Here is a 26036-nt window from a genome sequence, read left to right as displayed (position 1 = left end):
ATTCATAAGGAAATTGTATACGAATGCAAGAGAATGGAACTGAAGTAATAAAATAAGGCCTCTGAGCCTTCAGACGACTTCTTTAAGAAGCCAGGTGGCATAAAGAATCTTACATATTATAATTAGTACTGAGAGGTGAATGCCAAAACATAACACAAACACAATCGAGACAATGTTACTGTGACTGTGACGCTGTGTCGGTGAGTTGAGGCTAAAGATAGAGTATTGCTCTCCTGAAGGCCCACCGAGCCAGCACCTAAGAGACGCGCCCCTTCTGCTCATGCTTTGAGGCGGGGTGACCCACACATCTGTGCCCCTCTCTGAGCAGGAGGAGGCCCCGTCGCAGACGCGCGCGCAGACGGCGTCTGCAGCAGGCACCTGGGGCCGCGCGCCGCGGGGCGCCCCGCCTCCGCTCTCCGAGGCCCAATCATCGGGAGGCTGTGGGGGCACGTCCCGCTCCCGGCCACGCCCCCAACCGGTGGGGTGGGGGGTGCTTTTAAGAACCGGCGACTGGCCGTGGGCTCAGTCGGGGGTGCGGGGCTGTGACCTAGAGGCTTCGGTGCCGATCCTCCAGGCGTTCGCGCGCGCCAGCTGTCCTCGCGGCCGCCTGCGCGCTGCCCGCCCGCCCGCCCGCCAGGGGCTCCGCCGCCCTCGCTTCGGCCTCGTTAGCCCGCCAGGAGTCCCGCAGCTCCTCCGGGAGCCCGCTGGTAACTCGCGTCCCTCGCGCTCCTCCAGCGCCTGAGGGGGCCGCCTCGGGCCATGGTGCTCTCCCAGGAGGAGCCGGACTCCGCGCGGGGCACGAGCGAGGCACAGCCGCTCGGCCCCGCGCCCACGGGGGTCGCTCCGCCTCCCGGCCCGGGACCCTCGGACAGCCCCGAGGCTGCTGTCGAGAAGGTGGAGGTGGAGCTGGCGGGGCCGGCGGACGCGGAGCCCCATGAGCCTCCTGAGCCCCCCGAGGGCGGCTGGGGCTGGCTGGTGATGCTGGCGGCCATGTGGTGCAACGGGTCGGTGTTCGGCATCCAGAACGCTTGCGGGGTGCTCTTCGTGTCCATGCTGAAAACCTTCGGCTCCAAAGACGATGACAAGATGGTCTTTAAGACAGGTGAGGCGCGGCGCCCGCCGAGGCCAGCCTGGGGGACCCGCATGGGGTCCCCGAGCGCACCCCGCGTGTGGGCTGTGTCTGCCTCCGAGTGTGCATGTCGGTGGGTCCTCGTGCCAGAGGGTGCGAGCCGGGGGGGGGTCTGTCGAGTTGCAGACAGAGCCTGCCGCTTCTGGGGCCTCGGGGTGCCTGTCTTTATGTGGAATCCAGCTGCAGAGCTGTGTGTTTGCAAGCAGGTTGCAGAACTGACTTGCCGAGATCGTCCTCCTTTCCCCTCGGCAGAGCAGACACTAACAGTCCACAGGACCCCTTCCTTTTAATGTTTGAAAACAAACAGGATCCCAGAACCTTCAACCCCACACATCGCCCTGTCATTTTTGTGGTCTCTTTCCTGGCTCTGCCAGTTGTGTAGTTCTTCACCTGCCTCCCTGGGCCGCAGAGGGGTGTGCGTAAGTTGGCGGGGCGGGGGGTGGAGTTTGGAGGAATGAAAGAGATTTGTAGGAAGGTCACTGGAGTTCCGGAGGGGGCCCTGCAAGAGTCAGGGTTCCGTGCCTTCCCGCCCCCCCACCCTTTTTATCAGCCCTCTGGGCTGAATGTAGAAAACACGGGAGACAGCCGGATTAGGGACTGGGATGAGGAAGGTGAGGTGTTGCTTGTTCCCTCTTCCTGTTGTGTTTTTTGACATTTTTTTAACCATATAGTAAATTAGATACAAATGGTGCAGATTTAGCATTTTCTCCCTGTAGAGCATTATTATGACTTTTTGGCTGGTTAGGCAAAAAACAAGTCTAAGACCTTCTGCATGACACTTTAACATAAATTATTTCACTTTATCCTGCAAGGTGAGCGCGGTCAGTCCCATTTAGATGAGAAAACTGTAGCTCAGTGAAAGTGTCTTGGTGGGTAGTAGAATGGCAATAAAACACATATCAACTGACTTCAAGGGCTGAGTGATTTCCATTACTGAATCAACCTCCCTCCCCGTCATTTGGGACAACTTTATATGATTAATAGTCTTTTTTTCTTTTTTTTACCTTGATTTTCTATTATTTTTAGAGCGAATATTCCGTAGGTCTTTAAGTATGCATATAAGGAATGGGCAAGACTGTAATAAATTCCAAGACAAAGGTAATGCGTTATGTTGAGAGTTTTAAAACCATATACAAATACTATTATACTATTTGTATCATTCTGCAACTTACTTTTCTTCCATTCTGCATCATGTTTGTGACTTATCTACATAATACCTCAGTGTGAACTGATAACTCCAATTCTTTCCATTTTAACTTACATGGTTTGCATTGTTTGACTGTATTATACTGTATGCATTCTCCCTTTGATAGGCATTTAGATTGTTTCCAAACTCATTCTAAACAATGCTGCAATGAATATTCCTGTACACTGTCTCTTTATGCATGTGAATACGGTATCATATTTAACCTGGAATTTCTGTTCTTTAAATAGCTATTGAAACTGCTGTGGTATGCAGGTCAATGGGCTAGGTACAAAAAGTGTTAAAAATGTAGTAACATGTACTTAACCATTTAAGGAAGGTAATCATTGTAAAGTTTAGCAGGGGAGATATGCATATATAATAGTAAACAAAAGTAGTTTGGTGTCTTTTCTATGTGAGTATTGGGTGTCAGAGAGAAAAGCCCCAAAAGAAGGCAGAATTGACAGAGTTAACATTTAAAGACTAGTTCCAACATTTACCATATTCCTGCCTGGAATTACAGATTTTTTAATGCCGTCAAGACAACAGCAGTCTTTTGTTTATCATCGTTTTTGCAAATTCAGTTAAGTAGATCCTTTGGTGTCTGTGGGTGTTTTTTTTGTTTTTGTTTTTGTTTTTGTTTTTGTTTTTGTTTTGAGAGAGAGGGTGAGCAATTGCCAGAGAGAGACCATAGCTTTGCCAGGGATCAGAATTTTGCAGTGTCAAAGTCTCTACCTACTACTTGTCCCCAAAGTTCCAATTGGCTACAATATCCCAATACTGGGTAGCTGAAAGTGAGGGAAGGAACCTGGTTTTTCTTTTGCACTCTGTGAAACTTTGTGTTTTCCATTTTGATGAATATCTTTCTTCTTTTTATTCAGTTCAGTCTTTGACAACTCTTACAGTCTTGTTTGTGTATGTGTGGGTATATATCATACAATCAGTTGTACAGGTATGCTAGTTAAATGTGTGAAGGTCTTTGTGCTTCTCTGCCTGACTGCTGTGTATCTATATCTGGTTGTGCCATTGCACAAGGGTGCCAAACTAAGTGGGGACTGAAAACCAGCCTGGGCTCTGGATGCCCTTTGTCTGATTCCTACAGAACGGCCCTCTGCACTTGTAATGGTCCTGTATAACACAGCATCTAGATTGAACAATGGCCATTACTTGGGTGCTAGGTAATACATATGTGACTGATAGATGTTAAGGGCTGAGGAAGAAAACAGATTTAAACTTAGTGCTGAAAACATGATTACAAGATAGTCTTTAAGCCAGTTATTGTTGAGATCTCTCTCTCTTCCCCAGTCCCCTACCCCTTTCTCTTTCCCTCAGTGCACAGACACACACAAAGGTGTTTCATAAAGTCCCTCATCTACCACAGGCACTATTTGAGAATATCTGCTTTGAAGTTTGATTGTTCACGCCTTTTCACTTTGATATTCGAATGCTGAGTCATCTGCGTTCAAGCATATGCAAGCTTCAAATACATGCCAAAAAATATCTGGAATTTGTTTAAGCCTTTTATTTTTCAAAGTTTTGGTCTATTTCCTATTACCGTACTCATGATTGATAATGCTGGTGTTAGAGTACAGCTAGTTCTGTCTCCTTGTTTCCATTAGCTTCTTTATAGCAAGTGATTAGCCTAAGGATATACAGGGAGGTGGTGGTGGAATGGAATCTAGGTCTCCAAATGATGGTGCACATTTCTTCAGTACTTTCCTGTGGCTAAGCACTTTAAATGCGTTCCTATTTAAACCTTACTACAATTCTCTGATAGACTTTGTTAATATCTTTCTTTTTGGATTTGGGAACTCAGGCTTACAGAGTTTAAGTAAGAAGTGGAGCCAGAATTCAACCCCAGGCTTATCTGACTCTAAGAGCTGGCATTTTTATTTTAATTATTTATTTATTTAAAATACGGAATACTCCATGAATTTGCATGTCATCCTTGTGCAGGGGTCACGCTAATTTTCTCTGTGTCATTCCAATTTTAGTAAATTGTTGTTCAAAGTGCTGCTGAAGCAAGCACCAGGAGTTGGGTTTTAATCATTCATCATATTGCATTGACTAGATAACATTCTGCAAATACGATGTTCTTTATGTTGTTGATTAATTTAAGTGTTAGTGATTGGTTGAGTGCTCTACCACGCATTCTGGGATTAGAAAGAAGGGTCCTTGTTTCTTGGTCTTACTTTGTGGTGAATAAACAATTGCAAATTATTAATATCTTGAACTATATTTCTGAAGTGTAGAGACTTCCATAGAGGAACAAGATACTTCCATATGCTGTTCAAGCAAAAGTCTGGGGTTTCCTTTGGAGAACCATGCTCTTTTAGATTGATCCACAGCAGGACAATGTTTCTAGGCAGAACTGAGGAGGAGCCTTTCTTAGGCTCACTTCTCTTCAGGGGTCTGTTAACTCTTTCCATGCAATGGATAATGTACCCAAAATTTCTCAGGAAAGGGCCTGAAGAAGTTCGTTCACACTAAGTATAAGTGAGTTTACACATCTTACTGTTAATTCTCTTTCTACAAATGTTTACCAAGTTATCTAACACGCTCTGTTTTGGGCTCTGTCCTGGGCACTGGAGATAATGACTGAGAGAGAAAATGTCAGCTGTTTCCAAGTAGCTTAGGATCTGTTGTGGGATACAAATTAATAACAGACCAGAAGTAATAGAATATTTCCCTGAAGGATTTTCAATATAACAGGACTCAATTTTATTATAAAAGGCTGTGAAATTCTAAGGTCATTTCAACAGGTGGTGGGGGTGGGGAAGGCATTTGATGCCTCTTTCTCTATGGTTATAAATCTCACTTGGTGAAATTAAGACTTTGGAAAGGGGAAGTAAGCCGACTCCAAGTTGGGCAGTAGAACTATTGAAAAATGCTGACAACATCACAGTCCCATTATGGTGCACAGCAAGCTGCCGATGACATGGCATTCAGAGGAGTGTCTCACATCCTGCTGTGTCTGAGGGAGCAAGCTGAACTTGAGTTGTCTCTTTTTTTTTTTTTTTTTTTGAGACGGACTCTCGCTCTGTTGCCCAGGCTGGGGTGCAGTGGCGCCATCTCGACTCAGGGCAACCACAGCCTCCCGGATTCAAGCAATTCTTCTGCCTCAGTCTTCTGAGTAGCTGGAACTACAGGTGCGTGCCACCACACCTGGATAATTTTTGTATTTTTAGTAGAGATGGGGTTTCACCACATTGGTCAGGCTGGTCTGAAACTCCTGACCTCGTAATCCGCCTGCCTCGGACTCCCAAAGTGCTGGGATTACAGGCATGAGTTATCTCTTTTTACTTGAATTTTTACCTGTTCACATGTGCATACTTCTTGCCTAGGTAAGAGGAATCAAATGCTTTGGGGAAGAATAAAAGGAAATACAATTAAGTGGAACATTGTTTTTCCTTAGAAAGTGTAATTTTGGGCTGGGCGCAGTGGCTCACGCCTGTAATCCCAGCACTTTGGGAGGGCGAGGCAGTTGGATCACCTGAGGTCAGGAGTTCGAGACCAGCCTGGCCAACATGGTGAAACCCCGTTTCTACTAAAAATACAAAAAATTAGCTGGGCATGGTGGCGGATGCCTGTAATCCCAGGTACTCAGGAGGCTGAGGCAGGAGAATCACTTGAACCTGGGAGGCAGAGGTTGTAGTGAGCCGAGATGGTGCCACTGTACTCCAGCATGGGCAACAAGAGCGAAACTCTGTCTCAAAAAGAAGAAAAAGAAAAAAGAAAGTGCAACTTTGTTTTAACTCTGCTAGATAATGGAAAACCGATGGAACTAATGAAGAGAGTAGGGTTTTTTGTTTGTTTGTTTTGTTTTGAGATTGTGCCATTTCACTCCCACCTGGGTATCAAGAGAGAAACTCTGTCTCCAAAAAATAAATAAATAAAAAATTGTAAATCAAAATATTAACAATTCAGTAGTTTGAAAGTAGATTATCAAAAAGGTCCTGAAAGGAAGGCTCTTTGGCTGTGATCTTTAACGCAACTCTACACTCCCTGCATGGAGACAGATTTCTTTTTAAATGGTTACAATCGCAAAGTAGGATTTTCAGTAGCATTTAGGGATGAATGAATCTTGCGGCATCTCCTCCTGTATCTTGCTAGCCCCTCCGAAACTTCAAGTCAGTTAGTGCTTCCTCAGAAGTTGGTCCCTCCCCACCATGTTTTCACATTTGCAGTTATACTGATATCCACATCGTACAGTTGTATATGACACCTAGATTATAGGAAATTTTGGCTGTCGTTCAGAAGTTAACTGCTATGTTTTGCCTTTATGCTAAAGAGATTTTGTTTTGTTTGGTAGGAAAAGCGGCCTGCATAGCTAGCCATTTCTGTATCTTAGAAAAGTTTTTAGTAACAGTGCTTTGTTGAGCTAGTTACAGTGAACAAATAATCTGGTTCATAGTCCTATACATCTTTCACTACAAGAAAAATACCTGATTGTTATTTACACTGGAAGAGAGGTAGAAAAGCTAAGAGAACTCACTGATGGCAATAAACCAATCTAAACTACCTGCTAAAATAAGTGAGAAGTTTATAAAAGTGGTTCTAGGATTTTGGAATAATAGTGAGTATGATGTGGGCATTTCATACTTCATTTCCAGAATGTTTCTGGATTCAGTGCAAGACTGAATAGCGTATATAGTGAATTCTAATTAAATACAACAATGTGAGGTTCCTGTGGTGTGTTTTCATGGAATTTTATCAATAAAATTAACTGCTGAAGAAACCCAATTAGCCAAAATGAAAAGCATAACAAATTTTTTCAGGAGTGATTTTGAGGTATCTTTTAGAATAAATTGTACTCTGCTCTTGATGTGATTTGCTACATCTTTTTGTCACAGTTCCTTGAGGCTCAGTCCCTGGCTATGTATTTGCTTCACTTTCTTGCCTTCTTCCATCCACTGTCTTGGGGCTGTTATTTCCAAATCTCATCTCTGTGTTCAAGACCCTTATTTACTATTTCTGGACAGTTCCATTTGGGTACACAGGTACATCATACTAAACTAACGTGAACTTATTTTTCAGCCACTCCATACAACCTTTCCTTACTACCAAAAATGACAGCCCATTTGTCAGCATTCTTCTGAATCCATATTCCTCCTTCTCAATTCTCAGTACATGATACCTCTGTTTGTTTAACTCAGAAACCTGGAATGTATCTTAACTTCTTATTTCTCTTCCTTCCTTACCTGTTTTGTTAATCAGGGTTCTCTTGTGTTTACCTTCTTAATGCCTCATAAATCAGTCCCCCTTTTCTTTCACTGCTGTGTCTTAATTCATGCCTTCAATTACTTTTTATTTTATTTTTTGAGATAAGGTCTCACTGTGTTCCCCAGGCTGGAGTGCAGTGGTATGATCATAGCTCACTGCAGCCTCACTTTTAGGCTCAAGCAGTCCTCCTATCTCAGCTTCTTGAGTAGCTGCAACACCAGGCACGTGCCACCATGCCCGGCTAATTAAAAACATTTTTTTTTTGTGGAGATGGCATCTTGCTATTTTGCTCAGGCTTGTCTTAAACTCCTGGCCTCTAGTGACCCTCCTGCCTCAGCCTCCCAAAGTATTGGGACTAACAGGCGTGAACTGCTGTGCCTGGCCACCTTCATTACTATTGGCCACAATTAGTCATAACCCCTTAACAGGACTGCTTGTCCTCAGTTGTACATCTGGGTGATTTTTCTAAAAGGTTGGACCATATGATTTTTCTGTTTAAATGCCCAGTGACACTCATTACTTTTAGGAAAACGTCAAACTCCCTACTCCGAAGGCCTGCAAGTTCTGGCCCTTGCCTGGCACTCTAGCCTTGCCCCTGCCTCTCTCCCTTATTGGTTTTTGTGTTCTAGCCAACCTGTAGGTGTTACACTGGCCCAAATTTGTCTTGCTGCTTTTTGCCTCTGTGCCTTTGTGTACTCCTGTTTTCAGTGCGATGGTTGGTCCTTGTGAGATTCTGATGAAATGGCTGGCCATTTTATTCTTTTGTCACAATCCTGGGACACAAATAGTTATTTTATGCAATTGTTACGTATTTGATGCTCTTGGAATATTGGGGGTAGCTACATTTTGGAGTTTTGAGAATGAATTCAAATAAGTTACAAATTATGTTTAAAGTGGTAGACAGAGAACCTGATTTCAACCTATTCTAATAAAGCAGTCAGTGAAAGCCACTTTAAAGATGATCTGTATTTGTTAAAGTGGCAATTTTTATATTCCCTGATATGGTTTGGCTGTGTTCCCACCCAAATCTCATCTTGAATTGTAGCTCCCATAATCCACACTTGTCATGGGAGGGAGGTAATTACCTGGTGGGAGGTAATTGAATCATGGGGGCAGATTTTCCCATGCTGTTCTTGTGATAGTTAATAAGTCTCATGAGATCTGATGGTTTATAAAGGGCAGTTCCTCTGCACACTTTCTGTTGCCTGTTGCCATGTAAGACATACCTTTGCTCCTCTTTCACCTTCCACAATGATTGTAAGTCCTCCCTAGCTATGTGGAACTGAGTCCATTAAACCTCTTTTTCTTTATAAATTACCCAGCCTCAGATATTACTTCATAACAGTATGAAAATGGAGTAATACATTCCATTACCATAAAGAAAAGGCTTTCATGTACATTATTTTTATTTTTATTTTTTTGAGACGGAGTCTCACTCTGTCGCCGGGGCTGGAGTGCAGTGGCCGGATCTTAGCTCATTGCAAGCTCCACCTCCCGGGTTTATGCCATTCTCCTGCCTCAGCCTCCCGAGTAGCTGGGACTACAGGCGCCAGCCACTTCGCCCTGCTAGCTTTTTGTATTTTTTAGTAGAGACGGGGTTTCAACGTGTTAGCCAGGATGGTCTCGAACTCCTGACCTCATGATCCGCCCGTCTCGGCCTCCCAAAGTGCTGGGATTACAGGCTTGAGCCACCGCGCCCGGCTTCATGTACGTTATTTTTTACAGTAGCCTTGTGGTATGTCATTACCTCCATGTATAGATAAGAAAGTTGCGACTTGCACAGTATTAGGATTGATATCAGTATTTACTTTCATTAAGTTGAACTTAAGAGCAGCTTTTTGGCTGGAAAAAGATTGTACTTATGTCAAAGTTGTCCTGAAAGTAACATCCTACCCCTGTCCCCAACCAGAAACTATTTACTACATATTTACTTGCATGTTCTTTAGAATATTCTCTCAATAGTGTCTCCTACTTAAGTCATCAGAAATGCTGTGATGTCATTTTTGGAAAAGAATTCCAGAGTTATCACCACCTAGCTATAAACTGGTCTTACATTCAAATTAAACAAGCAAACCTTAACAAAAACAAGCTAAACCCTAAACATAACTTGAATAGTCAGCTCACCACAGTTCTAAGCACCTGCCTTGCCTGGTGCCACCCACGCAGGAACTGTGGATGTTTAAATTGGCAGAGATTCAGAACAGGAAACTCCAGCACACCTGGGAACTGTGCAGACCTACCACATGAGAGAGGTAGCCTATCAGTGGCTGGAGGAATGGAGGAAAACAGTGCTTTCAAACGTACATGCCAAATGTGTGTGATCATACCTCTTTGTTCATGTGCCTTCTTTAACAGCAAAAGTAACTCCTCACCTTGCATATAGGAACTAAAAAAAAGTCAATGAAGAAATGGCTTGCCTTATTCTCAAGGAAGAAGTCTTTTTTCATTTCACTAATTTTTAATCATGGGCATAAGTATGAAATACATATTAGAAATACTGTATATGGACCAAAGCAATGTTTCCTTTGTGGACCAAAGCAGTGTTTCTTTTTTCTTTCTTTCTTTCTTTCTTTCTTTCTTTCTTTCTTTCTTTCTTTCTTTCTTTCTTTTTTTTTTTTTTTAAGAGACAGGGTCTTGCTCTGTTGCTCAGTGATGTGCTGAGGCATTTGAAACCAGCTTGGGCAATATAGGGAGACCCCCACCTCTACAAAAAATTTTTAAAAAATTAGCCAGGTATGGTGGTGGTATGTGCTTGTAATCCCAGTTATTCAGGAGGCTGGGGCAGGAGTACAATTTTTTTTTTCCAGCCAAAAATCTGCTCTTAAGTTCAACTTAATGAAAGTAAATACTGATATCAATCCTAACACTGTGCAAGTTGCAACTTTCTTATCTATACATGGAGGTAATGAGATACCACAAGGCTACTCTAAAAAATAATGTACACGAAAGCCTTTTCTTTCTGGAGTGCAGTCAGTGATGTGATCATGGCTCATCATAACCTCAACCTCTTAGGCTCAAGGAATCCTCCTGCCCTAGCCTCCTGAATAGCTGGGATTACAGGCACATACCACCACACCTGGCTAATTTTTAAAAATTTTTTTGTAGAGGCGGACTCTCCCTATATTGCCCAAGCTGGTTTTGAACGCCTGAGCTCAAGTGATCCTCCAACCTCAGGCTCCCAAAGTGTTAGGAATACAGGCTTGAGCCATTGTGCCTGGCCCCAAAACAGTGTTGTAACTCCCTTTGTCCCCTCTTGATAAACATAAAAGTCTCACAGTACTTCAGAATTTTGTTGCACACATCCAAATGTAGTTTGCCTTTCCTTGTGAGTGGCAGAAGATAATGTCATACTCTGTATCCATCAGCCAAAATTTTGTCAAGCTTTACTTTTATTTTTAAAATTTTTATTTTTATTTTTATTTTTTTGAGACATAGTCTTGCTCTGTCGCCCAGGCTGTAGTGCAGTGGCGTGATCTCGACTCACTGTAAGCTCCGCTGCCTGGGTTCAAGTGAGTTTTGTGCCCCAGCCTCTAGAGTAGCTGGGACTACAGGCGCGTGCCACCACACCTGGCTAAATTTTTGTATTTTTAGTAGAGGTGAGGTTTCACCATGTTGGTCAGGCTGATCTCGAACTCCTAACCTCAGGTGATCCACCCGCCTTGGCCTCCCAAAGTGCTGGGATTACAGGCGTGAGCCACCATGCCCGGTCGAGCTTTACTTTTAGTTATGTTATGGATATAATTAGAATTATTTTCTTGTTCTTTAAATACAGAATTATAATATTGAATGTGTGCTTTTAAAAAATCAGTAAATGTACCCCTCTAGAACTTCTGATCTATGCCTCTTAGTGAGTGCGGGGAGCTGTGCTGCTTTCCTCCTCCAGCGCCCCCACTTAAGAATTACTCACTAAGGAGTTTTAAATTCAATTAAAGGTATGCTTTAGAGAGTTCAGTCTAAATGAAAGGTCAATGATTAAATTAATGGATAAAAGTCCGTTGTACCTAGGGAAAGGTGCATTGGTCTGCAGTTCAGCTAGTACCTAGTTTTTGCTAAAGAGTAAATTGCAGCTGGGCAGGGTGGCTCATGCCTGTAATCTTAGCACTTTGGGAAGTTGAGGTCCGGAGTTCGAGACCAGCCTGACCAACATGGAGAAACCCTGTCTCTACTAAAAATACAAAATTAGCCAGGCGTGGTGGCGCATGCCTGTAATCTCAGCTACCTGGAAAGCTGAGGCAGGAGAATTGCTTGAATCCGGGAGGTGGAGGTTGTGGTGAGCCAAGATTGTGCCGTTGCACTCCAACCTGGGCAACAAGAGTGAAATTCCATCTCACAATAAAAAAGAAAACCCTAGGTGGAAGGATCGCTTGAGTCCAGGAGTTCAAGAACAGCCTGGGCAACATGGTGAGACCCCGTCTCTACTTTTAATTAAAATAAAATTAACATTAAAAAGTGTAGTAAAACTTTTAAAAAGAGTAAGTTGTATCAGCAGTGTTCTGCCTGTGTTCAGAAAGCCAAAATTTATATTCGTGTTGCATTTAGATTGGATGCAAGACCAATTTTGAGATGTGTTTTAATATTATAAAAATAGAAAACTGCCTATTCATTAAATGGTGATATTTATTGTCTTTTCTGTGTAGATAAGTATTAATGTCAAGTCAAGTAGGTTAGTCTGGAGACTGTTTTTATTAATAAAAACTTTTCATTTTACTAATTATCCTTTTTATTAGTTTTGCCTTTATGTTGCAACTTCAAATGGCAGCATCTCAAAGGATTTACATTTGTCAATGTCAATGGTTGTTTAAACAACGACATTCCACAAAGTTAATTGATGTGGTAGTGTGAATGGGGCAAGAAGTTGTCATTGTTGTCCTGTAGTAATGTAGCACTCAAACTTTGACAGGAGGACCCCTAACCATGTAGTTATTGACTGTAAGTACTCTTCCCCTAAAAGTAAGTTGTTTTTTTAGGAACAAATGATAAATATATGGAGTTTTAGTTGTAGGTGTTATGTTTTGTCTCCTTCTACTCAGAGAAAAATGTTACTTGTGGAATAGGCTCAAACTGAAAAAAGGACCTGATTTTTAATAAGATCAGATCCTTTGGCCATATTTTGATGTTGGTTCAAAACAAAGATTTAATATCGGATGCACAATTGTTAAGAGCTCTGTAATGTAGTAGTAACACTTGAGCCTCAGCCAGTGACTACACATTAACTTTTTGTTCATTTTTTACAGGGCAGAACAGGGCAGGGGAGCTGGTGAGGCATAAAGAAGGGTCAGAGGAGATAATAGACTTATATTTGTATTTTTATGCATAATTATATAGGAAACATTAAATCCAGAGTTGATAAATAATTTGTATGAATGTATTTATTTATTTTTGAGACAGGGTCCTGCTCTGCTGTCCAGGCTGAAGCGTAGGGGTATGAACACAGCTCACTGCAGCCTTGACCTGGGCTCAAGCGATTTTCTTGCCTCAGCCTCCTGAGTAGCTGGGACCACAGGCGTGTGCCACTATACCTGGCTAATTTTTGAAGTTTTTTTGTAGAGATGGGGTGTCGCCATGTTGCCCAGGCTGGTCTTGAACTCCTGGGCTCAAGCAATCCTCCTGCCTTGGCCTCCCAGAGTGTTGGGATTATAGGTGTGAGCCACCATGTTCGGCTGATAAATAGTTTCTAATCTAAAAATCCTATTTTGTATGGAGAGGGGAGGACAAATAGGCTATTTTTGCCACATTTTGTTGCTGGCCAGAATCTCAGAGGGTTTTTACCTGCATTAAAAATGATTAAGGCGGCCGGGCGCGGTAGCTCAAGCCTGTAATCCCAGCACTTTGGGAGGCCGAGACGGGCGGATCACGAGGTCAGGAGATCGAGACCATCATGGTGAACACGGTGAAACCCCATCTCTACTAAAAAATACAAAAAAAAAAAAAAATGATTGAGGCTGGGCGGAGTGGCTCATGCCTGTAATCCCATCACTTTGGGAGGCCGAGGCAGATGAATTGCTTGAGCCCCGAAGTTCTAGAGCAGCCTGGGCAACATGGTGAAACCCCATCTCTACGAAAAATACAAAAATTAGCTGGACATGGTGGCAGGCACCTGTGGTCCCAGCTACTCAAAAGGCTGAGGTGAGGTCTGGAGGTCTGAGGTGAACCCTGGAGGTCAAGGCTGCATTGAGCCAAGATAGTTCCACTGCCCACCAGCCTGGGCAACAGAGCAAGACCCTGTCTCAAAAAAAAAAAAAAAAAAAAAGTGATTTTTTTTTCAGCATAGACAAAGCAGGGGAAAGAAAAGATTATGTTTCAAATGTCCATTTAAGCTACTACATTTAAAGTAATACTTTCTAATGATTTAAACTTTAGATTAGTCTATTTACAGGTCACCTGGGAGATTCTTTATAAAACATGAGAGTTTATCACTTCTTTCAATACATGCGTGTCTGTGAATGATGCTCAATAGATCTGAAGCCTGAACTTTCTGCAGAAATGTTGTGCAATTATCTATAGATGTTTACTTGAATCTAAATAAAAATAAATTATAATACATTTGGTTGTATTGGTTTTGAATCTGTAATTATTTGGGGATTTGGATTTGGTTTATCTACAGTTTGTCTTTTTTTTTTTTGAGATGGAGTCTCACTTTGTCGCCAGGCTGGAATGCAGTGGTGTGATCTGGGCTCACTGCAACCTCCGCCTCCTGGGTCCAAGCGATTCTCCTGCTTCAGCTTCCCAAGTAGCTAGGATTACAGGCATATGCCACCACGCCCAGTTAATTTTTGTCTTTTTAGTAGAGATGGGGTTTCACCATGTTTACCAGGATAGTCTGAATCTCTTGACCGCATGATCCACTTCAGCCTCCCAAAGTGCTGGGATTATAGGTGTGAGCCACCGTGCCTGGCCTACAGTTGTCTTTTTTTACTCACCCCCATAGATGAAGCATTATAAGGAGGTTAGCTTTCCTTAAAGAATATACTCTCCTTAAGCAGTTTTATCAACAAAGCCAGGGAATGCCAAACTTTAATACTTGTACTTAAATTTATAACTGATGCATGTGTGCATATATACATACATACATGTATATGTTGTTATATATGTATAGATATCATCAGTATAGATAGACGCAGTTTTGCCGTGTTGGCCAGGCTGGTCTGAAACTCCTGGCCTCAAATGATCCACCTGCCTTGGCCTTCCAAAGTGTTGAGATTATAGGCATTAGCCACTGGGCCTGGCAGAATTATACATTTATATGTAAATATTTGCTTTTGTTTTCTGTTTTTCAGTAAACATTTTTTAACGTACATTTTTCTGTATCACTTAAGGCACCTGCTTAATTGTTTCAGTAAGTGTGATGTTCTACCATATTGGTCTACCCTAGGTTACTCAACCAGGCCTCCTTTGTTTCGTGAGTAGCAGGCAGTATTATGCAACATATGTAGCATATTTGTATATGTCGTTGAACAAATTGTTTTTTTCCCCTCTCTTGGATTGCTTCCTAGAGTGTACGTCCAAAAGTGAGATTACTAGTTCAAAGGGTATGAACAACTTTATAACACCTGTTACACATTGCCAGATTATTCTTTAGAAAACTTTAATCAGTTTATTGTGCCGCCAGTGATGTGCTGGCTTCCTGAAAACCCTACCAATGTTTGGTTTTATTTTTATTAGTATTTGCTAATTTGATGAGTACCAATGATATTTTTTAAAGTAGTTTAAAATCATATTTCAGTGCTTATAAGTCTGTGTATCCAGTTTTTGAGCCCTTCAGAAGCAGCAAATGACCTGGCAACTATATATAATATTTGCAAATGCAAGAGGACATATACCAGTGAATATATTAGAGTAAAACTTCATTCCCATAGGTAATGAAGGAAAGCTTGAGATTATCTTAGGCTTTAGATTCTCACCTGACACATCTTGGCAGGTGGGCCATGTCCTTGTTTCCTCTGCTGTCTTAGCTCAGGTGTTGATCAAGGTCTGTCTTAGGGTGGGGGATAGGAATGGAAATAAACCATGTAGAGACTTGGGCATGAGGACTCTGATTCTTCTAGGTGGCATCTCATCCTTCAGAGGATCAAGTCTGCAAGAGTAGTCATATCTTAATCTCTTTCAGTGCTATCACCTTGCATCAAGGTCTCAAGCTAATTCCATTGAAAATTTTTTATCAATTATTCTTGGGGTATGTTTACAATTTTTTTTGCATTTATTTATTTATTTTTATGAGACAGGGTCTTGCTCTGTCACCCATGCTGGAGTACATACAGTTGCATGCTCATGGCTCACTGCAGCCTTGATTTCCCAAGCTCAAGTGATCCTCCCACCTCAGCCTCCCGAGTAGCTGGGACTACAAGTGCACGTCACCACATCTGGCTAATTTTCATATTTTTTGTAGAGATGGTGTTTTACCACATTGCCCAGGCTGGTCTCAAACTCCTGGACTCAAGGGATCTGCCTGCCTCAGCCTCCCAAAGTGCTGAGATTATAGGTGTGAACCACCATGCCCGGCTCCCCATTTAATTTTTTTGTTGTTGTTTTTTAGATGGAGCTTCGCTATTGTTGCCCAAGCTGGAATGCAATGGCACGATCTCGGCTCACTGCAATTTCCACCTCCTGGGTTCAAGCGATTTTCCTGTCTCAGCCTCCCGAGTATCTGGGATTACAGACACACACCACCATGCCTGGCTAATTTTTGTATTTTTAGTAGAAACGGGGTTTCACCATGTTGGTCAGGCGGGTCTCAAACTCCTGACCTCAGGTGATCCACGTGCCTCAGCCTCCCAAAGTGCTGGGATTATAGATGTGAGCCACCATGCCCAGCCACCCATTTAATTTTTTGAGCACAAAATATGTACTAACAGCCACACAAGAAACTAATTTGACTTATTGCATGCTCTTGAGAGGTCATGACAGGAAAAAGAATGAGATATACTTAAGTAACTCTGAGAGAATATGCTGTACCTGCTAAATGCTGTGCAAGCAAGATATGGGATTTTGGAGGAAGGGAGAATGACTTCTGACTGAGCTGACTAGGGAAGGCTTCAGTTTTTGAGTTAGGTGTTATGAGATTGGGAGACTTTCCTCAGCACATCTGACAGAAGAGGTTATCCGAGGTGAGAGTGTAAGGCCTGAGCGAGGGCCAGGAGGCAGTTCTAATACGAAATGTTCTGACTGTGGTTGGCTGTGTATTTTAGGTTATTTTGTTTAATCTATCCAGTAATCCTTTCATGTAACAATTATGATGTGTGTGTTTTAGGTGGAGCTACTAAGGCTAGTAAGTAGTGAGGCTGGATTTAAACTTAAGTCTCCACAGCTTCATGGCCCAAGTTCTTTATACTTGACCCCACAACTGGGCTTATTAAGTGAATGACGAGGAGTTTGGTTTGTCTAGGGCCCAGGATATGCAGTGAAAGGTCAAGACTATAAGGCTGGAAAAGAATGGTGGAGTTGAGAGATGGAAGATCTAAATGCTAAGGTAAGCTTGGACGTTATTTAATAGAGGCAATGGGCAGATACTGAGGATTTCTGAAGAGGGTTTCTAAGTAGTGCTTTAAAAAGATGTCTGGGTTGCAGAGGCAAGAAATAGGAGGAACACCGATTACAAAGCCCCGACCGAAAGCCGAGTGAGATTTGAGGGGCAGCCAAGGAAATGGGAATGAAGGGACAGATGTGAGACATTTCAAAGGATAGACTGCAGGAATTCTGGCAGAGAATGAGTGTGGACAGTGATGAAGAACACAGAAACAGCATTGATGCCTACATCTGGAGCCTGTGTCTTAATAGTTTTTGATCAGGGAGACCTACAATACATTTTGTATTGTGCCCCACAAAATCATGTCGATAGCCCTAGATGGTGCCAGGGACAGGTATGGGGCATGAGGAGAAGGAGTTGCCAGGGAAAGGCTGGCTCACATTTTAGACATGTTGAGCATTAAGGGTCAGCAAGACATCAAGGGTGATGTCAGGCAGGTAACTGGAAATGCAAACTGGTAGTCTCAGAGTGACACTGAGTCCAGTGGTGGTACTTTGGAAAGAACATACATCTCTAAGAGGAACATGATATAATAGAAACCCAGAAATCCTGCCTTGAGTGGACCCAGGGGCTGCTTCTAGGTAATTTAGTTCATTTCTACTAAAATCATTATATTTAAAAGTATGGCCGCACTGAGATGGCCACTGTAGCTGCTGCCACCTCTTAGCGTTGGTCTTAAAAAAAAAAAACTAAGAGAACTTCCTTAAAATGTCTTTCTAGCCTTTAGATTTCTCTAATTCAGGTTTGTGTCTTCCCAAGGGTCAAAACTGTGTTTTTACTATCCATATCTTAGGTATTTCCAAAACTCTGTCTTAAGACTTAGTCGTTTTTTCCCTTCAATTTGACATGACCGCTAAAGACTTTCGGCATGTTCCCTCCTCCTGTCATTTGTGATGTAATTAAGTTGGTCTGTAAGTCTTATTTTTAAGATGTTCTAGACCAAGAGACAGTGAGAATAGCTTAGAGCCATTTCAATTAATTTATGTATTTTGAATTTAAAGTATTGACAGTGGTGAAAACCTGTTCAACAAGCAGATGATGTTATCTTATATATTCACAGAGTTTAGTAACTGAGCCAACTACTTCATTCACAATTCAAAATGAAAACAGCTAATTCTTTTAAGTAAGTGTAGATTCTACTCTTTAAAAGAGTTATCTAGGAGAGCTACTATAATACCATTATAGAATAAGTGAAATTAAATTATCTGAATAGGACTGGGGTACAATATTGCACAGTTAATTGAGAAATATGGACTGTTTTTACATATTCATAATGGACATTTGAGGTTTGCTAGGGGAGGAGGTGTCATCTTTATGGCACTTTCTGGCCGGGAAGGGAGTCAGTCCTAATGGAGATAATAACTAGCCACCAGGCCACACACAAGTGTATTTTGCCTTAGTTACCTGTCACACAGTGAGCAGTGAGACTCAAGTAAGAGAGTGTCAAAGTACTTTTCAGTGCATAAAGCACTACAGATCCGTCCAACACTGTTGTGACTGAGCAGGCTGGCACGGTGCCTGTGTGCAGGCGTGTGTGCTGACTCACGTGCTTCCTGTGATCTCTCAGGGCTCAGGTCCTGAATTGCTCTCTTGTGATTGAAGCCCAGCTGAAGGTGCTGGAAGTGCAGTGACCCTGGAGGAAGAACCAGTAACAGCAGGGGGTGGATGAAAGGGAATTGATAGTTGTGCAAGAAGAGATATCTGCCCTTTTTTGTAAGCCAAGACACCTTTACCCTTCCAGTAATTGTTTCATCTTTTAATATCATTTGGCTTCATTTACAAAATCTGTATTAAAGTAAAAGTCAGTGTGTAAAGCAGTATTTTGACCACATTTGTCTGCTGTTGTGCCTTTTGGGTGAACTGAAGTATTGGCTTGCTGACTAGTGAATATGTTTTCTAACAATTACAGGGAAGGGAAGAAAAGGAAAGTCCAACTAAAGCATTTTTCTCCTCCGAGTTTGAAAGCTAGAAGTCATACAATCTTTTAAATTCCATGCCAACACATCAGACAAGAAGAGACTTGATAGTAGTAAAGGCTGGGAATCAAAAGAGCAATGTCAGTTTTTGATATTGACTTCAAAACATGGTGTTCTATAACTTAGTGTTCATTTGTTGTGTGTATGGTATTATAATTAGTTTTGTGTATGTGGTAGTTTTTTTTATACTTTGATTAGGAAACAGATATTGAGCCACTTCAAGAGGCAGACTATTTTTGAAAAAAAAAATCTGATAAAAGTCATGCTTAATCTAATTAATCTGTCTTCATCCTCTAATTCATCAAGATGACTTTGGGTGTCTGGTGGCAACTGAGAATGGACTATGGAAGAATGTCAAGGCAATGTAATCCCCATTATTTATGGTTACTTAAGAGGATAAATTAATCAGTGGTCACTAATCTTTGGATAATCACTCTATTGAGCTAGAACTATCCTTAGTTTTTTGGAAAGCAAGTCAGTGAGTTAGAACTGTCAAAACTGATCAGCTTTTCTAAGCTTAATGATAAGTGAAGAGAAACTAGTTGCCTTCAACCCTTTCCTCCCTGCATTGTAGCATGATCATTCTGTAACTCTGGAAATGGATTATGGAACAACAGGGAAAATATGTTGATACACTGTCTTGTGGTAGATTTTCAGATAGGCGTTAGACAAAGATCAGAGCCTTTCCTCTAGCTGGAGATTAACAAAACTGCCTTCATAGGTAAAGGTTTGCACCGTGTGTGTGCATTTTCAGTTACTAGAATTAGGCAAGTTGGTGTTATAAAATTGGTTTGAATATGGATTGTTCAGGAAGTGAGTCTTTTGGTGGCAGCAATTCTGTTATGCATTAAATAAATACATATTTTGAACTAGTCAACATTGTTTAAGTACTGTATTTATTAGATGGTGGGGGTGGGGGTGGGAATAAAGAAATGTATGGGGGTCTTGGAAAAGTTCATGGAAAAAATGTACACTATGAAAAAAAACTGTGCATGGATTTCAAAATATTTTTGAACCAACATCAACTTGTACTAACTTGTTACAACATGTCTGAACAGTTCGAAACATTAAGAAATGATATGGCACCAGTTTTTAAAAAGCCCCTATCAGGGCAAATGGATTCTGCTAAAATTGAAACAAGAACAAACATCAAATTTATGGTGGTGCTTGGGAAGAAGGATGGTGAAATCATTGATGCTTTACAAAAAGTTTATTGGGACAATGCTCTAAAGAAACCAGCAGTTTACAAATGGCTAACATCCTTTGAGAAGGGACGAGATGATGTTGAAGATGAAGCCCACAGCAATAGATCATCCATGTCAATTTTCAAGGAAAAAATTAATCTCGTTCATGCCCTAATTAAAGAGGGAACTTTCAATAAAAATTTCAAACAAGTGGGATTAAGATCCTGTGGCATATGTCTGAAGGATTGTAATAGAAGAGGAAACATGGCTTTACCAGTATGATGCTGAAGACAAAGCACAACCCAAGCAATGGCTACCAAGAGGTGGAAGTGGTCTAGTTAAAGCAAAAGCAGACTGGTCAAGAGCAAAGGTCATGACAAGAGACTTTTGGGATGCTCAAGGCATTTTGCTTGTTGACTTTCTGGGGAGCCAAAGAATGATAATATTTGCTTATTGTGAGTGTTTTGAGAAAATTAGCCAACATTTTAGCAAAACCAACAAACAAAAAAAACACCTAGGGAAGCTATACCAGAGAGTCCTTCTCCACCGGGACAGTGTTCCTGCTCATCCTCTCTTCAAAAAAGGGCAATTTTGCAAGAGTTTTGATGGGAAATTATTAGGCATTCACTTATAGTCTTTTTTTTTTTTTTTTGAGTTGGAGTCTCACTTTGTCGCACAGGCTGGAGTGCAGTGGCGCGATCTTGGCTTGCTGTAACCGCCGCCTGCCAGGTTCAAACAATTCTCCTGCCTCAGCCTCCCGAGTATCTGGGATTACAGGCATGATCCACCACATCCCGAGTATCTGGGATTACAGGCATGATCCACCACATACAAAAAAAAAATATTTTTTGTATTTTTAGTAGAGATGGGGTTTCACCATGTTGACCAGACTGATCTTGAACTCCTGACCTCAGGTGATTCTCCTGTCTCAGCCTTCCAAAGTGCTGGGATTACAGGTGTGAGCCACTGCGCCTGGCCTGACATACAGTCTTGATTTGGCTCTATCTGACTTCTTTTTCTTTCCTAATCTTAAAAAAATCTTTAAAGGGCACCTATTTTTCTTCAGTTAATAATGTAAAAAGAACTGCATTGACATGGTTAAGCTCCTGGAACCCTTAATTCTTTAGAGATGGACTAATGGCTGGTATCATTAAGTCCCCTTGTATACATTTTAATCCTCAGGGAATAAAGAAAAGAGGAAGTCCTAGCCCTGTGCTTTCCGCCCAGGTACAGTGTCTGAAAGACAGACCAGTATTCACCCTTTGAAATTTGAGGTTTCCATTCAGGAGGTTCTCAAAGAGAATAAATGAGATTGATATGCAGGTAGAATCAAAGAGCACACGGCTTCTTTATCATAATCAAAATAATGCCATTTTCACAACAAAGTTCGCCTGCTTATGTACATTGTAAATTGTTGCCTTGATAAGCTTCCCGGAAATAAAGTAATTCAGCTAAGTATTATTTCCAATTATAATTTTGTGTCATTATGAGCAACACAATACTATATATGGGATTGATTCACCGCAGAACTGAAATATAAATTAGGTCTTCAGAAAAGAAACGTAGATTTAAAAATCTTATTTTAGAAGGCTCAATTAATTAAATGTAATTAATTTTTAAAAATCAGCTTTATTGAGGGATGACTTAGATATTATATAATTCACAAATTTTAAGTGTACAGTTTGATAGTTCTGACAAATATATACAATCATGTAACCACCATCACAATCATAATGTAGTGTGTCCATCACCCCAGGATGTACCCTTGTGATCCTTTTTGCAGTTAGTCTTTTTCTCCTATATTCTGGCTCCTGAAAACTTGATCTGCTTTCTGTCACTATAGCTGTGCCTTTTCTAAAATTTTATATGAATGGAATCATACAGTGTGTTTTCTTTTGCATCTGTTTTTCACTCAGCATGATGCTTTTGAGATTTCTCCTTGTTGTGGTATGTATTAGTAGTTCATTCTTTTTTATTACTAAGTAGTATTCCATTGTATGCCTATGCCCCCCCCCCCTTTTTTTTTTTTTTTTTTTGAGACAGGGTTTTGCTCTGTCACCCAGGCTGGAGTGCAGTGGTGTGATCATGGCTCACTGCAGCCTCGACCTCCCAGACGCAGGTGATCCACCTGCCTCAGCCTCCTGAGTAACTGGGACCACAGGTGTGTGCCACCATGTCTGTCTAGTTATCAAATTATTTGTAGAGATGGGTGTCTCTATATGTTGCCCAGGCTGGTCTCAAACTCTGGCCTCAAGCAATCCTTCTGCCTTGGCCCCCAGAAGTGTTGGGATTACAAGTGTGAACCATCACACCTGGCCTTCCACAATTTTTTATCCATTCACATATTGATGGATATTTGGGTTGTTTTCAGTTGTTGCCTATTATGAATACAGCTGCTATGAACATTTGTGTGCAAATCTTTATTGGGATGTATGTTTTTATTTCTCTTTTGTACATTAAATTTTAATTTTAATTTTGTTCTGTATTATTTGTCTGTATTTTTAAATTTCTCAAGTGGGTAATACTGTGTACTTTTTTTTTTAATTAAAAAAATTGTGGCTGAACAAGGAGATAAAAAAGTAGGAGTGAGAGGACTCTGGAAAGAGTTACAGGGCTTTGGTTTAGAGGATTGAATGAATAGTGGTGCTGCCAATAAAGAAATTTAAATAAGGCTGATATTTCCTATATTAAGAAAGACCAAAGAGAGTCCATTGAAATGAGTCAGTGGGAAATCCCTGATGACTTCAGCCAGCACTCTTTCACTGGCCTGGGTATATGGGAAGTGAAGTCTGATTATAGTCTGTGGAGCAGTGAATGGGAGGAAGAGATAGGGATACAGGCTAAGAAGAAGGGAGGAAGTCAAGTCAAAGGGAGAAGTAGGGTGGTAGCTAGAGGAAGATTAGAGTCAAGGGAGGGTAACAATTTTTTTTTTTTTTTTTTTTTTGAAGATAGGAGTAGCTTGAAAAGTAGCTTAAAGAAGGGGCCTGTAGAAAGGGAGGAGGTGAAGTTACTAAAGGGCTAATTGATGGGATAGGGTTCATGAGCAGATCAGATCTTTACAAGGAAGGTTCTTGCTAGAGGGGCCACCTATTCAGAACTGGGAGAGAAGAAAGTAAGAATGGGAGCAAATGCAGGTAGGTTTGGTGAGGATCAGGAAATGGAGGGGAAGAGGTCATTAAATGTGGTCCTGGGGTTGAGCAGCAGATTGAAAGAGAATGGCAAAAGTTTGGGAGCTGATTAGTGATAAGGAAAAATGAGGATTAGAAACCATGCATTTGTAGTGAAACCTGTTTCTAAGATTGTGCCCTTACCCACCTCCAGCTGTGCTCTGATAGGTGAACTATACAATTGATGTAAGGCTGGCAGATAATCAAAGCCAAGAAATTTCACATTTTCTATCTGCTTTCACTTCTGTGCCATATAGCTTCTCTCATATAGTACTCATATGTTTTAAATTTTTGGTGAAGTTGATTAAACATTTAACAGCAATTTTTCTTACATTTTTTATTGTGACAAAACATATATAGCATAAAATTACCATTCTGGTAAATTTACCAAAACCCATTTATAGCATAAAATTTACCATTTTGGTCAACTTACTATAAATTACTGCCAATTCTGTACAGCCATTTGTTTAATGCAGTCTGCTCTAATACCCTCCAAGGCAAAATTGCAAATAAAAACTCTTTTTGATTTCTACTTAATTTTGGTAAATCTACCAAAGGGCAATTTTTATGCCATAAATTTTTTTTTGTTTTGACGTTTAAAATATGTTTTGTTTAAAAAATTGACAGATAAAATTGTATGTATTTAACATGCGTAATATGACGTTTTGTATTATGCATAACATGAGGTATATATCATGCATAACATATATACATTGTGGAATAGTTAAGCCTAGGTAATTAACAAATGCATTACCTCACACAGTTATCATTTTTATGGTGAGAACATTTTAACAACCACTGTCTTTGCATTTTCAAAAATAAAATGTTATCATCTGGTCATGGTGGCTCACGCCTGTAATCGTAACACTTTGGGAGGGCAAGGCGGGAGGATTGATTGAGGTTAGGAGTTCTAGACTAGACAACATAGTGAGACCCCATCTCTACAAAAAATAATTTTAAAAAATGCAATATTGTCTGATTATCTTGAATTTATTTTTCCTACCTACTCGTAATTATATATCCTTTAACCAGCATCTGCCCATTACGTCTCCTCGCTAACCAGTCCAGCCTGTGAGACCATTGTACTTTCTACTTCTGTGAGATCAGCTTTTTAAGATTCTACATATGAGTGAGGTCATGTAAGTATTTGTCTTTGTGTACCTGGCTTGTTTTACTATTTTCACCATTTTTAAAGTGTACAATTTAGTGGCATTAAGTACATACAGAATGCTGTTCACCCATTATTACTATCCTACAATTTTAATTTGAGGCATGACTTTGTCATCTCTCTTCTATCCTTTGTACCACTCTTGATCTATAAACTCAACAAAGTCCTTAACTGAGTAGAGTATTTGTGTATGTATATATATATGTGTGTGTGTGTGTGTGTGTGTATATAATTTTTTATTTTTTTGTGACAGAGTCTTGCTCTGTTGCCCAGGCTGGAGTGCAGTGGCATGATCATGGCTCACTATAGCCTCTACCACACAGGCTCAAGCAATCCTCTCACCCCAGCTTCCCAAGTAGCTGGGACTACATGCATGCACCACCATGCCTAGCTAATTAAAAAAAATTTTTTTTTGTAGAGATGGGGTCTCTCTGTGTTGCCTAGGCTGGCCTCAAACTTCTAGGCTCAAGCAGTCCTCCTGCCTTGGCCTCCCAAGGTGCTGGGATTATAGGAATGAGCCACTGTGCCTGGCCAGTATTTGTATTTGTAGTTTTGATATTGAGCTTAATTTTGGCAAGTGCTGTGCAAGGCACAAATTGTGGTGTTAGCTTTCTTACTATTTGGTTGTAATTATTTGTTAATGTCTTCCTTCCTAGTCATGGAAAGTCCATGAGTACAGGGGCTGTTTACTTGTTTACAACTGTATTTGCACTGGCCACCACAGTGCTTGACACATAGTAGGCATTCAGTGATGTTTCTGAACAAATGAAAGTCCTTCACTGCAAGAAGAATTTATTTTAGTTTAATAAGTTCTTTCTGAATGCTTCATATGAAGTAGGCAAAATTTGTATTCACATATTAATACAGATTATAGGCATGGCACATTCCAATGTCTATTTAATTAGTAGAAATCAAAAAGAGTTTTTATTTGCAATTTTGCCTTGGAGGGTATTAGAGCAGACCGTGCACTAAACAAACGGCTGTACAGAATTGGCAGCAGTAATCCCAAAGTTTGAAGGCTGTAGGTTAATTAGGATAACTTGACAGAAAATGAGTTAATCAAATTTGAGAGTTTAATCTTCCAATACTTTATGTTCAGGCACAGTTCAAGTATGTCAGCAGGTAACAGGAACTTTAGTTGCCGAATGCCCCAAAACACCAGAACTCCAGTGGATTTTCTGGCTTCTGGGAATGTTTTGGAGGAAGAAAAACCAATAAAATGATTTGGGGGTCATTTTATTCCGTTACTCTACATTAAATAAAATATACTAGAATTTAAAATATTAAATTTTAAAAGATAAAATGATGCAGTTTACCTATTAACAAATTAAATAATTTAGGAATTCTACTTTTCTTTGATGGTTACATTTATTAGTGAGTTCTGTAATACTTTATTTAATATGAGTAAATATGGGCATTTCTGTGTTAGCTAGAATTAGAGTATTGCCATTTTTTTCAACTGGCTTATGGTTAAATGGAGGTA

General features: G+C 40.9%; 1 protein-coding gene and 1 pseudogene across 1 annotated transcript in view; one reads left to right on the top strand and one right to left on the bottom strand.

The window, feature by feature from the left end:
• The first annotated feature begins 491 nt into the window (after positions 1-491).
• Positions 492-26036, top strand: part of SLC16A10 (solute carrier family 16 member 10) — a 137920-nt gene continuing 112375 nt past the window's right edge. The window contains exon 1 of the mRNA XM_023219066.2: positions 492-1102. Coding sequence (XP_023074834.1) covers positions 760-1102 — 343 coding nt within the window. The 5' untranslated portion in view covers positions 492-759. The remainder of the gene's footprint in view (positions 1103-26036) is intronic.
• LOC111547352 lies at positions 4224-4336 on the bottom strand (annotated as a pseudogene).

This window comes from Piliocolobus tephrosceles, chromosome 5 (assembly GCF_002776525.5).
Source record: "Piliocolobus tephrosceles isolate RC106 chromosome 5, ASM277652v3, whole genome shotgun sequence".
In the NCBI taxonomy this organism is placed as follows: domain Eukaryota; kingdom Metazoa; phylum Chordata; class Mammalia; order Primates; family Cercopithecidae; genus Piliocolobus; species Piliocolobus tephrosceles.
The sequence above is the reverse complement of the archived record's forward strand: the minus strand, read 5'-3'. Positions and strand labels throughout refer to the sequence as shown.